Raw genomic sequence first — 17,629 nt, forward strand, 5'->3', positions numbered from 1 at the left:
TTTTACATCCCTCAGTGCTGATTTGGAAACTCTTCCAGTCTTCTAAAAATAGATGTTATTTTACGGATAATGGATCTGATGCACAATATATGATTGTGTTTAATGAGGAGGTTAGCCTATCTGTCATTTTCCTCCCTCCCTAAAGTGTAGCTGACTGCATTTGCTGTGATTACCCTTTTTTGGTGTCTGCTGTGAGTTCAATCTCTTCCTTTGTCTCTGCTCTCCTCCTTCCTGCTTTGTGTCTTATATGTGCTCCGTGTATCTTGACTGTGGTGGACTTCTCTGCCTACGGTAGGTCTGATAGCACGCGGCGCCCCTCTCTGGCCGCTCTGAGTAAGACCAGACTAGCGCAGAGGGGGGAGCTTTGGGGGTGGGCTGGGCCTGAAGGGATGGATTGCAGTGATGGTGTCAATGAGTGCTATGGCTTTCTTAGTTCTTTGCAAGCTTAGGTGCTGCCGGTGCTTGAAGATTCTTTGGGAGCATTTAAGCTGCTTCGCAAAAGCCACTGTTCTGACATGCCACACCAATTGCTATGTCTTCATGTAGAGATGGTTCTCTTAAGAAGTGTAACCCCCAACATAGACCCATTTTAATGCAAATGATTTGAAATTAACATGATACCCTTTGATTGAGCTTTTTGAATGACTAGTGCACTCAGCAATTCACTATTGATCACTAACATGCATGTGCAAGGGCTAAGCTGGATCATGTCAGACAATTGCAACCCACCAGTGAACTTTGGGCTTGTTTCTACATTCAAGGGACTAATCAAAAATATGATTAGCAACAAAGATTTTACACACTGGTGTCCCACCTGTGCAAACGCATTCAGAGATCCATGACAGACCCGGTTGTTTGTTTTGTATCTCTTGACAAAGGCCAGCGTACGCCCTTGCGGTAGGTAACATTGAATGGCCACAACTTGACTTGAGAGTAACTATCCTGGACCACCCATGTTGCTGATAAACGAGGTGACAGATGAGGGAGAGATAGTGTGCCTGAATGTTTGCCTGAAATGTACCATCCTTGCAACTCTGATTTCAGTTCATTCAAAGATAAACCACTGTCATTTTTCTTCCTGATATTATATCCACATGGAGCAAAGGGCATGCATTCAGACATACCATGTATTTATCCCTTCCCAAAAAGTAAAAATATTAAAGTACTAGTATAATGAGTTCCGACATTTTTGGTCCTGACAAAAATGTGCTTATTTCAAACTGTCCATATCAAGCTACAAGGTAATTCATCTACGTCAGCCATCAGAAAGAAACATCCCCTGCATTTTCTGGCCTGGCATGTTTGAATGAAATGGACTGACCACAACAAAAGTAGAGAATGCCACATGTTAGGACAATCATGTGAGTTTACAAGAGGGCGAGTTGGCAAGCATGCAAGATAGACCGCATGCGAGCAAGACAAATGTGCGTGTGGGGAGAAAAAAACGGGGGGCGTGAGAATGTATGTGTTTTATCTGTGTATGCGCCCTGTTCCAGCTCACCTCTTTCAGCGGACCAGAGAGTAACTGGACCGTCTGTTTTTTATGAGGACATCGCTGTTTTCTCAAGATGACAGCCATAGAAAAGTCAGCAATTTTCTACTTGAATACAAACTGAAAAGACGATTTAAGAGCAAAATGCTAAAGTTGTCTAAATTTCAGAATATTCTCCCATTTGCACTTAACCCATATTTTAAAACACCTGTCTCATGTACTTCGTGGGTTCTCCCATCCAGACTTCTGACAAACTCGCTAAGTGTAAACCCTTCAAAATGTTATAGCGACTGTGGAGGCACGACTTATTGAAGTCCAAGAATTCATACCCTAAACAAAATAGGCTACCTTAAAATGTTGAATGAATCAATTTCATATGAATTTGAGTTTGATGGAAAAGAAAAAAAAGGACTAAATTTTCAACAAAAGCTTCAGTTTATGTACATTTATTTTGCGCCAACTGGTGATTGAATGAAGGCCACCACCGTGGCAGTGCTGCACGCAGACAACTTAGCTAAAAAGCCTGGCTGACTGCTCAGTTGCCAGTGTGTTCTTTTGAAGGCATCTGATGTAAGGCTCAGCCTCTCACAACGCCTGTCATTTAAATGCATGTACTCAGAAATTTAAGTCAGTCCTAGAAACTTTCTCATTCAAATTAATCAAACTAATTCAACAAATTTTAAAATACTAACTAGATAAAATTATAGGTCGGAATACTCAAAATTGCAAGAATTGCAACATAGTCATTAATTTACTAAATAATAAATTATTCCTAATAATTAAATTGCGATATATGTACAGTGGGGCAAATAAGTATTTAGTCAACCACCAACTGTGCAAGCTCAATACTTTCTTATGTACCCTTTGTTGGCAATAACCGAGGCCAGGCTTTTTCTGTAGCTCTTCAAAAGCTTTTCACACTGTTGCTGGTATTTGGGCCCATTCCTCCATGCAGATCTCCTCTAGAGCAGTGATGTTTTTGGGCTGTCGTTGGGCAACACGGACTTTCAACTCCCTCCACAGATTTTCTTTGGGGTTGAGATCTGGAGACCGGCTAGGTCACTCCAGGACCTTGAAATGCTTCTCACGAAGCCACTCCATTGTTGCTCTGGCTGTGTATTTGGGATCATTGTCATGCTGAAAGACCCAGCCACGTCTCATCTTCAATGTCCTTGGTGATGGAAGAAGATTTTCACTCAAAATCTCTCGGACATACTCGCCCCATTCATTCTTTTCTTTACACAGATCAGTCGTCCTGGTCCCTTTGCAGAAAAACAGCCCCAAAGTAGGGTGTTTCCACCCCCATGCTTCACAGTGGGTATGATGTTCTTCGGATGCAATTCAGTATTCTTTCTCCTCCAAACACGGGAGCCTGTGTTTCTACCAAAAAAAATCTATTTTAGTTTCATCTGACCATAACACATTCTTGTGTTCATTTTGACGGCACAGGGTGAGATCTTGCATGGATCTCCAGATCGAGGGAGATGATCAGTGGTCTTGTATGTCTTCCATTCTCTAATAATTGCTCCCACAGTTGATTTCTTTACACCAAGCATTTTACCTATTGCAGATTCAGTCTTCCCAACCTGGTGCAGGTCTACACTTTTGTCTCTGGTGTCCTTCAACAGCTCTTTGGTCTTGGCCATAGTGGAGTTTGGAGTGTGAGAGACTGAGGTTGTGGACAGGTGTCTGTTATACCGATAATGTGTTAAAACAGATGCTATTAATACAGGTAACGCGTGGAGACCTCGTTAGACCTCGTTAGAGGAAGTTAAACCTCTTTGACAGCCAGAAATCTTGCCTGTTTGTGGGTGACCAAATACTTATTTTCCACTATAATTAGGAAATAAATTCTTTAAAAATCTAACAAGGTGATTTTCTATTTTTTTTCCACATTCTGTCTCTCATGGTTGAGATTTACCCATGTTGACAAGTACAGGCCTCTCTAATCTTTTCAAGTAGGAGAACATGCACAATTGGTCGTTGACTAAATACTTATTTGCCCCAGTGTTTGGTTAAAACATAGCTTTCACAGTATCTACATTTTTCACGTGAAGAGTGTCTGTCAATGGAAAGTTGGCTTTCCCGCAATTCACAACATAGACTAAAAAGTTATAGCATAACTGTTGGCTCCTAAATTGAACACCAACACAAAGACACAAGTATTAACAACTCAACACATTATTTTCGAAAAAGGTAATTGCCTGGCCTTTGTTATGCTTACTAATATTTTATATAATGGTATTTATTATTCCTTTAAATGGAAATAGTTATGTAAATTGGTCTCAGACTAAAAAAAACAACAACAACAACAAAAAAACTTCAGTATTTCAATGTAGTGTGCCGGCCATTTTATAGCCAAAAATAAATATTATGTAACCTTCCTTTTGGCAAGGAAGGTTAGGCTGCTGGTCCACAAGTATCTTTGGAGATCGTTATTAGATTAGATTAGATGATGTAGTAAGTTAATGTTTGGCCGATGTAATGTTGTAGGGAATCTTACCAGCTGCATTGGGCAGTCATTGATTATAGACAACCCAGGTATTTGCCGCAATAGCCCCCATACACATATTGGTGACTGCGTAACGGATGGTCAATGCAGTGAAGTAACTCAAATACAACCCTTGGGATACGCAAGAGAAAAGACACCAAGCCTGCAATTTTGCTGGGAATACAATAGGAATGTATCTAAGGTTTGCTCTAACCAGAGATCATAAATTCCATGACTGTTATTAAGTCATCCACTTAAGTTGATGAGAGAATCTGCACAGTACACAAGTGCCTGCTTTTTCCGATGTAATAAATGAATTTAATTGAAATAAAATTAATTGAATTGAATTAAATGCTTTCATTGTCATTATACAAGTATAATGAGATTCAAAGCTTCACCACGAAGTGCACAAATAACAATAAACAAACAGACAAATAAATAATCAATAAATAAATGGGAGAACATAGCTATTGATGAAGAGATAAATATACACTAGTATTGAGGGCTAATTTGTCAAACAGCTTTCAGAATCAGGAATAAAATCAGGAATCACGGCATCAACAGTTTGGCTTTAACCCATTGATTTGTCCTGAAGTGCTTTTCTGAAAGCAAACCCTGCCTTTTGTGACAGATTGGAGCAATAATAATGCATATTTTAAATGCAATAACTACACTGCCATTATACTCAAAACTCATTTTGGAATAAAACTGAGCATTAGTGTTGTTTTATACATCACATTCAACCAATTAGCTACTTTATAATCGCTTAACTAGGCCATTTCCATGTGAACGATGAATTTGTTACCTACCTGTATTAACTCGGTGCATACTGTTTTCTAGGTCAGGACAACTTCTTTGCCTCATTTTTAACGTGACCGGACGTTTGGTCGCCGGACGTTTGGTCGCCCGGGTGAATATAATTTTGAGAGCTGGTTTCAACAGTAGATATTTAGATATTAAACTCTCTCTCTCATGAATATAATTTTGAGAGCTGGTTTCAACAGTAAACTCTCTGTCATGTTGTCAAACGTCCGGCGACCAAACGTCCGGCGACCAAACGTCCGGGCGACCAAACGTCCGGGCGACCACACGTCCGGCGACCAAACGTCCGGCGACCAAACGTCCGGCGACCAAACGTCCGAGTACCCATTTTTAATTACTAGTCAGAAAATACTCCCCCAAAATCAAACAAGCTAACTAGTCAACAGAAAATGGTGTCATCCGAGAAATAGTGAAATCAAGTCAGGTTGCAACCGTGGTCATCGATGAACAGATTGCCCCTGTAACATCGGTATGTGCGGGGTAAGTGACAGGTAGGTGCTGTGACTAACCCCACTGCTGCTGGCCAAGGGTTGTTGATCAGCACAACTTGAGAATTAAAAGCATCTGCTGACTATCTCATCTGCTGCCTCCACTCCTCTGTCTTTACAGAAACAACAGGATGATGATGACGAGGAAGATGATGTTGAACCTGGACTGACTGGAGATGAGAAAGAAGAGGAGGTGAAAGAGAAAGAGAAGCTTGGAAAGCTGCAGTACTCCATTGATTATGACTTTCAGGAAAACAAGGCAAGACTCAAGTGGATTAAAGTCATATTTTGGCTTCTCTAAGATCTGGCTGATCATCTGCCATTATTCTTTATCGTTTATATTTTGTGCTCTAGCTAACTGTGGGAATCTTGCAAGCTGCTGATCTCCTCTCTATGGACAGTGGTGGCACCTCTGACCCCTATGTCAAGGTCTTTGTCCTACCTGACAAGAAGAAGAAGTTTGACACAAAAGTTCACAAGAAAACCCTCAATCCAGTCTTTAATGAAACATTTATCTTTAAGGTAAGTCTTGTCCCTTTGTACTCATTACTATTTAAAAGAATGGTGTCAGGTTGAGCAGTCATGATCTGGCTTTGGATGACTTTGCTTTCCATTGAGAATTTAGCACCTTTCCTCCCTCACTTTCATCCAGTGGCTAGAAAAGCTTGCAGACATTTTTGAAGGTGGTCACCAAGAGGAATGTGGGAGAGAATCAAATTAAAAGAGAGGGCAACCTATGGTTCCTGCTGACACAGCTGGATGAATTCACCACAATTTAAACAACTTCTCAAAATCAGGCCAGCTTTCCTGAGGCATTTTGTTTTGCCAGGCATTTATAAGGTGCAGACAGAAGCCACCGTTAACAACACTGTTACGTTAATGTAGCTGTTAATGTGGTCAATTCTCTCTACTAATCGCTTGTGAAAGCATGCAATACATCTTGGACTGTAAATGACTAAATTGAGATTGCTATGTGCTTTCCAGATTCCATTCCAAGAGATGGGGGGAAAGACCCTCGTTATGTCTGTCTATGACTTTGATCGTTTCTCAAAGCATGACGTCATTGGCGAGATTCGAACACAAATGAACACCCTTGACCTAGCGAAACCAATTGAAGAATGGCGAGACTTGGACAGCGCAGACCAAGAAGAGGTAATAGAGCTAAGAAAGCTAAGAATAGCCTGCACATTTATTTCTCCAAGATGTACAGTACCCTCTGATTTTAGTGCTTCCTGTGGTGGAGCATTGCTCGATTTAGTAACCGTAGATGATCACTCCAATTTACGAAGCATTCGGGCACAGAAAATCAACATTATCTTTCTAATGTGAGGTTAACCGCTTACCAAAAATTTTAAAACATTTTCTGATGCACAAAATACACGTTGATTTGTGTGTTTAAGATAAAAACAAGCATTTTTATATCATGAGTAATGAAGATTCCTGTCAATTTTATTGTCAAAGATCTTGACAGTGGAATTTAATTTTCTTTCACTCTCACTCTAAAAACAGCCAGAGAAGCTTGGTGACATTTGCATCTCTCTTCGTTATGTCCCAACTGCTGGTAAGCTCACAATCTGTGTTCTGGAAGCCAAGAACTTGAAGAAAATGGACGTTGGGGGTCTTTCAGGTTTGTAAATTCACTTTCAATAGAGTAAAATATAACCAGTATAGATGTATTTGACTGTTTTTAGATGATTTTCTGGGGCTAGAAATACAACACTGTAGATAGATATCACTACACTTCCGCAGTTTTTAATTTAATGGTGAACAAAAATATTTCATGCTGAAAGTTCCTGTCAAGTTTGCCTCGTGGTGTAAAGGTTCACTCGCCTGACTTTGGTGCGGGCAAGCGCGGGCTCGTTTCCCACTGGTGGTGGTATGATTGGGAGTATGAATGGTTGTTTTTCTCTCTGTGTGCCCTAAGACTGACTGGCGACCAGTCTAGGGTGTAGTCTGCCTTTCGCCCGAAGACACCTGGGTTAGGTTCCAGCAACCCCCACAGCTTTATGGAAGATGAATGAATGATGAAGTTCCTGTCAAGTGTGATGTATTTTGGAACATCGTTTGTGAGGGAGAGAAATGTAATTCTGATTAAGTGTTTTATACACCATAAAAAGCATTATAGCCACTGTACAGTCCAGACAGTTAGCTCATTGGCCAACTTGGGGAGGGGGTCTGATTTATCACTGCCAAGCATCTCATTTTGTATGTGGATCTTCAGAACTATATGTAGAATTACACCAAGCAATTTAACATAACAGGGAAGACGGATTCTTAAGGTTGTAATGATAGCTTGCTAGGTATTTTAAAGTTTACTCGGTTTCAACCCATTTTGTGACACACCTGGTTGTCGAAGTGTAGAAAGGCCTGTGGCAAACAAATGGGATAAAATGTATTCCAATCACCAGGGTGGCCTGGCGGATGAGTAGTTACCACATCGGCCTCACAGTTTTAGGGTTCTGGGTTCGATCCCAGGTTGGTCCTCCTGTGTAGAGTTGCATGTTCTCCCCGGCCTTGCGTGGGTTTTCTCCGGGTACTCCAGTTTTCTCCCACATTCCAAAAACATACATGGTAGGTTGAACACTAAATCGCCCCTAGGTATTAGTCTAAGTGTGAATGGCTGTCCGTTTCCTCGTGTCCTGTGATTGACTGACCACCAATACAGGGTGTCTCCTGCCTTGTGCCCGAAGTGGGATAAACTCCAGCACCCCCGTGACCCTTGTGAGGATAAGCGGTTCAGGAAATGAATGAATGAATACCTTTAGGTATTGAATTCCCATTTCGGTAGGATCTTTCTCCCTCTCTGATCGCCTCAATGGTTATTCAGGCTGAAGTGTTGGCATCATCCCGATTTTATGAATTTGACGATCTGCATTAATTTCAGCTGTGTTCTTCAATTTCCAATCTTTCTGTTTCATCAAGTACAACATCTACATTTTTCATTGTCTCCTATTTTTTTCCAGAGCTTCAATTACTCCTTCTACGACATTTGTGTCTGATTTTCCCTCTGCCATTTGCTTAACTATTCTGTTTTCATGCAACGCTGTGAAAATATTAAATCTTTAAGTTAACTACAGAACCATAACATACAACCTTCATGAAATATTTTCATTCACAATCAAGAACAGGTTACATATTTCCTTTCAATTTAGAAACTGTAAAAATGCAATATTATTTTCTTTTTTCCCTTTTCCAAAGGAGCAGAGGATAATCTGTTCAATCCATCCATTTCAAAGAACCAAAAAACAAGCTGGACATGTAGTTTGACCGGTTATCCATTGCAATGGTGGGCTTATTCGTCACCTGGATTGTCTCTGAGCACTGTTGTCTTCTTTTGAAGAGGTTTTTACTGCAATGGTCTGCAGCGTGGGCTGCCTTGTTGGACCGCTGCCAGAGCGTGTTGGTCGGTACTCGTGCGGCCTACAATGCCAAACCAACGTTCCGGAAAACGCAGGCCCTTGGATCTTCAGGGGAAAGCCGACCAATCTTCTTCACTTTTCCCGATGGGTTCGCCGTCACCATGCGAAATCTTCTGCCATCGGCCACGGGTTTCACCTCCATCCGTTGAATGGTGCACTTTTCAAAGGAGCACGCTCTCATCGGGTGGATGATGTGTTTCACTCGGTCGACAAAGATTTCTCTTCTCGAAACATTCTTCTTTTTATCCACTTTCTCGGAGGCTGTTTTTTACTTGCCTTGGAAGCAACGTTTTTCACTTTAGGTGCCCTTAACGCTCTTCTCCTGGTCAGAATTAAACCATGCATTGACTGATGTATGACGGGAGTGACACTCTAAATTGCCCCTAGGTATTAATGTGAGCATGAATGGTTTTGTCTACTTGTGCTCTGCGATTGGCTGGCCACCAATTCAGGGTGTCCCCCGCCTCTGGCCCGAAGTCAGCTGGGATAGGCTCCAGCACCCCCCGTGACCCTAGTGAGGATAATGTGGTTCAGAAAATAAGATGAGATGAACCTAGATTACTATACACACACTTAAAAAAGTTTTAATCTTACGTTATACTAAATTTAAACCATCTTGTGCGATAACCGAGGCAAAGATGTTAATGTATTCCACCACAGCTTTTGAGTCGGAACTTCCTGGCTTCTCCATGCCTCACATCCGAGTGTTCATTTTAAAAAAAAAATATCGAACCAGTCACGACTTGCTTTGAAAGATTTCACTGGTGTCTTTTTCAGATGCTTGCTTTGCTTTCAAGTTCATGTAGATTCCGCTGGCTTTTTTTGCAGATTATTGACTGGGTCATACGATCTCCAGTAAAAAAAATGCAACCTTTACAGCCCGGCGCTTATAGATATTGTAATATATCAAGGTATTACTGTACCTGCTGCCAGGTACTTCATAAAGCCTTACGTGTGCCTACTCTGCAGGACACTGCACTCCCGTTCAAGTTCAACTGTGGTGCCATCTGTTGAAATATTACATATATGCAGCCCTGTTAGGTGGCTTTTTGTGCTCTCTGTCTTTCAGATCCCTATGTGAAGATTAATCTGCTGCAGAACGGGAAGAGACTGAAGAAGAAGAAGACAACGGTTAAGAAGAACACATTGAATCCTTACTATAACGAGTCGTTCAGCTTTGAGATTCCTCTTGAACAAATGCAGGTAAGAAAACCTGCCTGTTTTTTAACTCGTTTAGTGTAGTGATGAACAAAAAATCCATTTGAATTAGGCTGCCTGGCATTGAATTATCATATTTACATTTTATAGCAACTCTGATTCCTCTACCATTGTCAATGGCTGAGGTGGTTGATCGCTGGGGTGTAAGTAATATCAATCAGTTAAGCAGTTGGAAATTTATCCGAATGCAAAAACATCCATCAATCTCACTTTTTTAGTATATTTTGTTTGAAAAGAGAAAGCCACTTGATGGTGTAGCGGTTCACTCGCCTGAGTTGGGTGCAGGCAAGCATGGGATCAATTCCTGCTTGGTGGCTGTATGATTGTGAAAGTGGATGGTTGTCTGTCTCAGACCAGGTCGGTCCACCTGTGTGCCGTTTGCATGTTCTCCCTGGGCCTGTGTGGGTTTTCTCCAGGTACTCCGGTTTCATCCCCTTCTGACTCTAAATAGCCCCTAGGTATGAGTATGAGCATGAATGGTTGTTTTTCCTCCTTGTGCCTTGCAATTGACTGGCCACCAATTCAGGGTGTCCCCCGCCTCCGCCCCTAAATCAGCTGGGATAGTCTCCAGCACCCCCCACAATCCTAGTGAGGATAAAGCAGTTCAGAAGATGAACCGAGGTGAGACATCATTACACATGGTCACAAAAAACATAAATCACCAGATGGAAAGTCTTTATCTGTAAACTCCTCACCATGATGTAAAGGGAAAGTAATAAAACAGAATATCAATAAAAACATGGTCAGACACAAAGGTATCAATGTACTGTGATCTTTAATGATTTCGGGTCTTCAACTTTCACGGATTCAGTACATCACTCCGCTTTTTCTTTGGCGCTGAATTGAAGAAGAAGCCACATTTCACCGTAGAAGAAGAATGATATAAAAACGCAGACATCTTGCCTTCTCCTGTTTTGTTGTCAGTGAAAGACTTTGCCGATCTTATTCCAGTTTTGTTTGAATTTTAAGTCGCCGTTTAAAATGCCTCCTAAGCGTCCAGGCATCCAATGAGCCCAGGAAAAAAAGAGACATGATGACAGTGAGGCGGCCCGGTGGTGCGAGTGGTTACCGCATCAGCCTTACAGCTCTGGGGTCCTGGGTTCAAATCCAGGTCATGTCCATCTGTGTGGAGTTTGCATGTTCGCCTGCGTGGGTTTCCTCCGGGTACTCCGGTTCCCTCCCACATTCCCAAAACATGCATGGTAGGCTGATTAGACATTCTAAATTGCCCCTAGGTATGGGTGTGAGTGTGCATGGTTGTCCGTCTCCTGCGATTGGCTGGCCACCGAATCAGGGTGTCCCCTGCCTCTGGCCCGGAAAAAGCTGGGATTGGCTCCAGCAGCCCCCGTGACCCTAATGAGGATAAAGCAGTTCAGAAAATGAGATGAGATGGTGAAAAGTGACGATGCAAACGTATGTAAAGTATGCAAAAAATGAATGTATTATATATACAGAAGCAGGAGTATGCCTTTTAGGAAAAAGTCAGGAAAACTGACGGTCAATTTCAAAAGAAAGGCTGACGATTTTTACCTATTTAAGCTATGTTTAGGTGCTATTTTTGGTAAAACATTGCAAACCAAAGTTTTGGTATGAGCACTATTTACCTCGTCCTCGCCTGCTTCCCTGCGATCCGCCCACATGGACCCAGCGGGAAGCCACCGACGCTCTCGCCGACACTCTCGCCGATGCCAGCCATCCATTTCCCACTCCCCAGATTATTGGCCCCTTCCCCCAATTCCTATCTCCTGGCTACTTTCCCGACTAGGAGGTAGTCCTGAGCCTCCATCAGCCCCTGTTTCTCGCCTTGGCTATCTGAATTCAGACACTGGCTATTCATTTTTTCAACGGAGAGAGAATCCTCAGCCTCCTTCGCCTCCTGTTGATCGCCCTAGCTATCTGGATTTGGACTCAGACTTTTCTGAATGTGAGGACGGTCCAGAGCTGATTGATTTGTGGGCTGGAGATTCGGACTCAGACTGAGATTCCTTCAGCCGATTCGGACTTCGATACACGACTCCGGAGGTCCTTAACCCTGCCTTCTTCTCCGAATCCTCCGACCTGGATTCCCCGTGTCGGCTGGCCATCTACAATGGGCCACCATATGGCGGCCGGCGGGGAGGCTCAGGTAGGAGTTTCGAACACAGCCCGTCTTGTCTTTGTGGAGAGGCGCAGCAGCGAGATTTTCCCCGTGTCGGCTGGCCATCTACAATGGGCCACCGTGTGGCGGCCGGCGTGCTACGCAGGGTCTTAGAAAATAACAAAGAATCAAATCACAAAACCAAACCAGACTAGGGAAAACACGGGGAATCGAGGAACGAGGTAACGCAGACACATGGCAAGGGAAATAAGGCAGACGATCTGACAAATGACATAAAAATCAGTTGGGTTTAAATAGACAACAGGAACTAATTTTGAATGACGCGCAGCTACGCGAGTCCAATGGCAAGACAGGAGGGACAAACAAGAGTGGGGAAATGAACATCAGAACACAGGGTGAAAGCAATGGAAAAACAACAAGCTAGTCCTAACAGAGCCACTCCTCCCTCCTCTACTCGCATCACTGCGCTCTTCACCTCCTCCGGGAGTGAGGCATGACACGACCTTCGCTCACATCCGCAACACAGGGAAAGCTTCGCCGCACATGTTTCAAATAAAAGTGTGACACTGATATTTTTTGGGAGAACAATGGAACGAATTACAGAATTTACATGTAAAGTAGTTACAATAGACGTCTTAGCTCTCAAAACAAATGAAGGTCATGTAGAGTTGAAGATTATTCTCCACATTCCAACAGTCCAAGAGGATTCGACCTTCCTGTTGTTTGGTCTAACTAAGGAGCAAAGCATTTATTCCGTTGCAAGCAGATGTACTATAATAACTTTTCTAATGTTAATAAGCTAAGTAAAGCAAAGCGTTCTTCATTGCAAGCAAATATATAATAATGTACGACTAATAACCCTAACATTCCCCCCTGTTATTATATATTTGTACATCATCCCATAATCAAACTTCCTTCCGGCTATATTTCATTAATTCATATTTTATGGCAAATACAAATACACTTGGGGGAAGTCCGTTGTCTCGATCTTTACCCGAATTCACCTTACTTGCATGTCTGGTCTGAAAAAGGAAGAACAAATCATTCTCGTCCAACTCATTTTCATAATTAGCATAATCCTGCACATCAATGTTCTCACCAGTAGGCTGTCTAATAAGCAGATACAAATCTTGCAATTTGGAATTTGTTAGAGCAATTGCACTAACCATAAGTCGATTTAGCAAAGAGCGGGATAAAATAACACCCACACATAGTAGTAAAACAGCCATTGATATCACCACGGTGAAGGCCAATTTTTTTACACTTGCCGAAGGTCTTATCCCACCAGTCTGCCCAGGCGGACAGTTCCACTCCAGAGTGCCTCTTCGTTTCCGGTTCAGGGTCTGCAGGCCTTCAACGGCTCTGGTTAGGGACCCATTGGGTGACGTGTCGTTGAGTGCAACATTTCCAAACATTGCACACGCCCCCTGCTCCACCAAGAGCATATCAACCATCAGAAGCATATCAACCACGTTGCGGTCCTGGAAGCCATGAGACTGGTGGCTGCCAGCTGTTCCTTCATTGCTGCAAATCCCTGCTCAGTAAAATTTCCTTTTTTTGGGACATTGTAATGGATGTTGTTTACCCTATTCACATAATAATCAGACATAGGCCCTGTTGTCATCATCAACAACAAAAGCATAATTGTCATCACACCCAGAAACTGCGTATGACGAAATTGGTAGTGCTTCTCCATAAGGTGCGTTTTCTCGGCAAAAGACCTAATAAGGGATAGTTTCGGACTCGTAATTTGGCATTCTGCTTTTATGGTTACATCACCCCCCGAGCGGATCACTTACCTCTCACTGTCTTTCACCTACCTTCAGTCAGCCAGTAGGAGACAGATCACCACCCAAACATCTTTTCATATCACCTCAACCCGAAGATATTACACAGAAGGGATTGTGTGTTGTGTTACCGCAAGTTTAGAGTTCTGATGGATGTGGGGGAAAAACTGTCCTTAAGCCAATTTGTCCGTACTTTGTGGGACCTATAGTGTCTGACAGAGGGCAGCAGCTGGAACAGATTGTGCCCAGGGTGGTATGGGTCCCCGATGATGTTCCTGGCTCTGCTGAGGAACGAGGGCTGGCAATGTCTTCCAGTGAGGGCCTAGAGCAGCCGACGATCTTCTGGGCAGTGTTAATCACTTTCTGCATGGCCTTTTTGTCTGCTGCCGTGCTTCCAGCGTACCACACTGTGATGCAGTATGCCAGGATGCTCTCCACAGTGGTTCTATAGAAGGTTACCAGAAGCTTGGTGTCTAAGTTGTTCCTTCTGAGTACCCTGAGGAAATTGAGTCGTTTCTGGGCGTTCTTCACTACTGCCGTGGTGTTTGTAGACCAGGAGAGCTTATCCGTGACGTGGAACCCCAGGAATTTAAAGGACTGGACCCTGTCTACACATACTCCATTTATGAGGAGTGGGGCCAGATCTGTGCTGTGTTTGTGAAAGTCCAGGATTATTTCTTTAGTTTTCCTGGTGTTCAGTGTGAGATTGTTCACCGAGCACCACGAAGACAGTTTGTTGACCTCATCTCTGTAGGCCGACTCATCCCCTCCTGAGATGAGTCCGACCACAGTGGTGTCATCGGCAAATTTGATGATAGAGTTAGACCAGACGTGGGCAAACTACAGCCCGCGGGCCATATACGGCCCATTAGGCCTTTTAATCCGGCCCGCCGACATTGTCCAAATTATTATATATTTTTTTTAAATTGATTTTTTTTATATGCGGTCAAAATACAGGAAATCATTGGATGACCTGCATGAGCAATTCTGCCGCCGGCTTTGTGATTTTGGAAAAATTGACAGCTGGTGTCATGTCCTTTCTCACAAGACCCGGAAACGGTTCCACAGGAGTTGCAGTTGGAACTGATTGATCTCCAATGTGACAAGTTCAACTCACTGAAAGTCTCTGAGTTTTAGGCTTCATTAAGTGCAGCCAAATTTCCAAACATCCAGAAGACGGCACAGATGATTCTGGTGTTATTTGGCTCTACATATGTGTGAACAGACCTTTAGTCTGATGAAAACCAAGAAAGCACCCCATAAATCCCAGATGAGCGATGAGTATGTTCATACTTTAGTCCTTTTTTTCTGTTTATGTTTCATATGTACTGTCAACGGATGCAGTTTTTTTATATTCATCGTATCTTGTGCTGACCCGGCCCGCCTGTCAAATTTTTAAAGTTCATGTGGCCCCCGGGCCGAAAAATTTGCCCAACCCTGAGTTAGACTGTTGGGTTGGTGTACAGTCGTATGTGTACAAGGAGGGGAGCCAGTGCTCAGTGTAATGGAGGAAGAGAGGTGGGGACCAAGTCTAACAGTTTGTGGTCGGTTGGTTAAGAAGTTCTTTATCCAGCAGCAGATGGAAGAGGATAGTCCAAGGTGGGAGAGTTTGTCAGTCAGAATGTCCGGTTTTATGGTGTTCAAGGCTGAGCTATAGTCAATGAAAAGCATCTTCACACTGAAATTCTGAGCCGCCAATTGTATCTCCTCGACTGTAAAACAGATACTGGTAAAAACAGTGAAACCAAAGCACATAGTCCTGTTTCTTTTTAACAGGAGTTATATAATTTATTTGCACCACTTCAACAACCTAAGCCAAAATGTGGAATCAGTTGTGCAGTTTGTCTTGGACAATGGGCACACCATGTCTCATCTACCGCACCCAGATTCAGACCATGCCCTGTAAGGTTCAAACAGGTAATTAACTGCTTTCGCAAGACGATGGACACCGTTTCAACATTTTTCCTTTTCTTTACAAGCAGGACACTTTTTTAAAAGGAATTTCCATTGTGGCCCTGTGGAGCAAGTGGTTAGCGCGTCGGCCTCACAGCTCTGGGGTCCTGAGTTCAAATCCAGGGCCGGTTGACCTGTGTGGAGTTTGCTTCTTCTCTCCGGGCCTGCGTGGGTTTCCTCCGGGTACCTCGGTTTCCTCCCACATTGCAAAAACATGCATGGTAGGCTGATTGGTTGTGCATGGTTGTCCGTCTCCTTGTGGCCTGCAATCGGCTGGCCAAACATTCAGGGTGTCCCCTGCCTCTAGCCCGAAGTCAGCTGGGATAGTCTCCAGCACACCCTGTTACCCTACTGAGGATAAAGCAGTTCAGAAAATGTGATGAGATGAAGAATTTCCATAAAAGGAGTTTTCTACGGCTAGCTAGTCTGTTAATTAACCCGATTTAGCACTTAGGCCTGGCAGGATCCTTCAGAATAGAATTGAAATAAATCTTACCTTCCTTGGCAGCTAGGGCTTAACAGGGAAGGAATTATGGGTTTCAAGACAAGTGTGGAATGTGTAACACATACAAGACGAGTGATAATACAAACAGAATACATGATTAGTGTGAGTAAACTAAGGTTATAGGCTGGTGAGGATATATTTTGAAAACATGACAATGTCCATTCAAAAAATTATTGTCACTAGAAATGTCACTGGAATATGTACCAATCAGACTTCAATTTTATCTTATTTTTCACTTTTGTCCTCCTGCATTTCTTCCCCGCAGAAAATCCAGGCTGTCATCACAGTACTGGATTACGACAAGATTGGTAAAAACGATGCCATCGGGAAGATCTGGGTGGGTAGCAAGTCCACTGGAGCGGGGCTGAAACACTGGTCCGACATGTTGGCCAACCCCCGACGTCCCATCGCCCAGTGGCATCCGTTGCAGCCAGAGGAGGAGGTGGATGGTGCCCTCGCTGCTTTGGCCGCCAAGAAGTAAACTCCACGCATTCTCACCGTGCCCTCAAACTGCCCACATGTTTCCGATCAGGTCCGCAGATCCCATGTCAATGTCTGTTCCACTCCCAAATGTACACCTCACCAGCGTTCTTAAATCCTTAGAATCAGTTCATCATGATGCCAAATAGAGCTTAAAAATCGTCATGCTATATAAAATCATGTCATTGAGGAAAAAAACACGATGAATTACAGAAAGAACAGATACCCTATTGATTTCCTTTAGATCTATTTTTGTATCAGGATTGTGGTTCTGTTCCTGAGAAAAAAGCAAAACTATGAAGAACAGTTAGAGCGCTTAATGGGAATGTGGCTAGCGAGGGAAAAATCAACCATTCATCGACATACAGTATATCGTCCCTTTCCCTTAGTGACACAGTCTGCTTAGTTTAATGCTTAATAATAAAAATGCTTTATACTGCCATGTAATAGAGGAATAACATAAGCAGACACATTCCTTGGGTGTGTTGTACACCACGCTCCACACCTGCTACTTATATTTCCCGACCATTCTGTTAGTTTAACGTACATTCCTAGAGTTGGGTCGCAACTAGTGGTAGGTACAAATCCACTTACCCACAGACACACTGCCTTTTCGATTAGTTCAACGTTCACCCATCATCTCAGGAATACTGAGAGGAGACTCCATGCCTTTATTTCTACACAGGTTGTTATGATCAAAATACAGTGAGAGAGAAATCACTTCATCGCTTTTCAGGAAGGCTGTTTGGTAGATGGATTTTCAGTTTCAGAGATGAGGGTAAATGTCTTTTGTGTCTATTTGTCTGTGCAAAATGTCAATTTAATTGAGTATCAGAGTGGCAACAACGACCAAGACCATGACTGCTGCCGCCAATG

General features: G+C 43.0%; 1 protein-coding gene across 5 annotated transcripts in view; it reads left to right on the forward strand.

Moving 5' to 3' along the window:
* LOC144073061 (synaptotagmin-2-like) overlaps nt 1-17,629 on the forward strand; it is an 82,092-nt gene that overhangs the window by 64,202 nt on the left and 261 nt on the right. For 4 of the 5 annotated variants that reach the window (XM_077598622.1, XM_077598793.1, XM_077598709.1 and 1 more), the window contains 6 exons: nt 5,415-5,552; nt 5,648-5,815; nt 6,278-6,445; nt 6,803-6,920; nt 9,782-9,915; nt 16,539-17,629. The exon at nt 16,539-17,629 is cut by the window's right edge and continues 261 nt beyond it. In XM_077598622.1, the coding sequence (XP_077454748.1) occupies nt 5,415-5,552; nt 5,648-5,815; nt 6,278-6,445; nt 6,803-6,920; nt 9,782-9,915; nt 16,539-16,754 (942 nt within the window). In that variant the 3' untranslated portion in view covers nt 16,755-17,629. The remainder of the gene's footprint in view (nt 1-5,414; nt 5,553-5,647; nt 5,816-6,277; nt 6,446-6,802; nt 6,921-9,781; nt 9,916-16,538) is intronic. The other variant, XM_077598961.1, reaches the window with a different exon arrangement.

Source organism: Stigmatopora argus, chromosome 1, assembly GCF_051989625.1.
Source record: "Stigmatopora argus isolate UIUO_Sarg chromosome 1, RoL_Sarg_1.0, whole genome shotgun sequence".
In the NCBI taxonomy this organism is placed as follows: domain Eukaryota; kingdom Metazoa; phylum Chordata; class Actinopteri; order Syngnathiformes; family Syngnathidae; genus Stigmatopora; species Stigmatopora argus.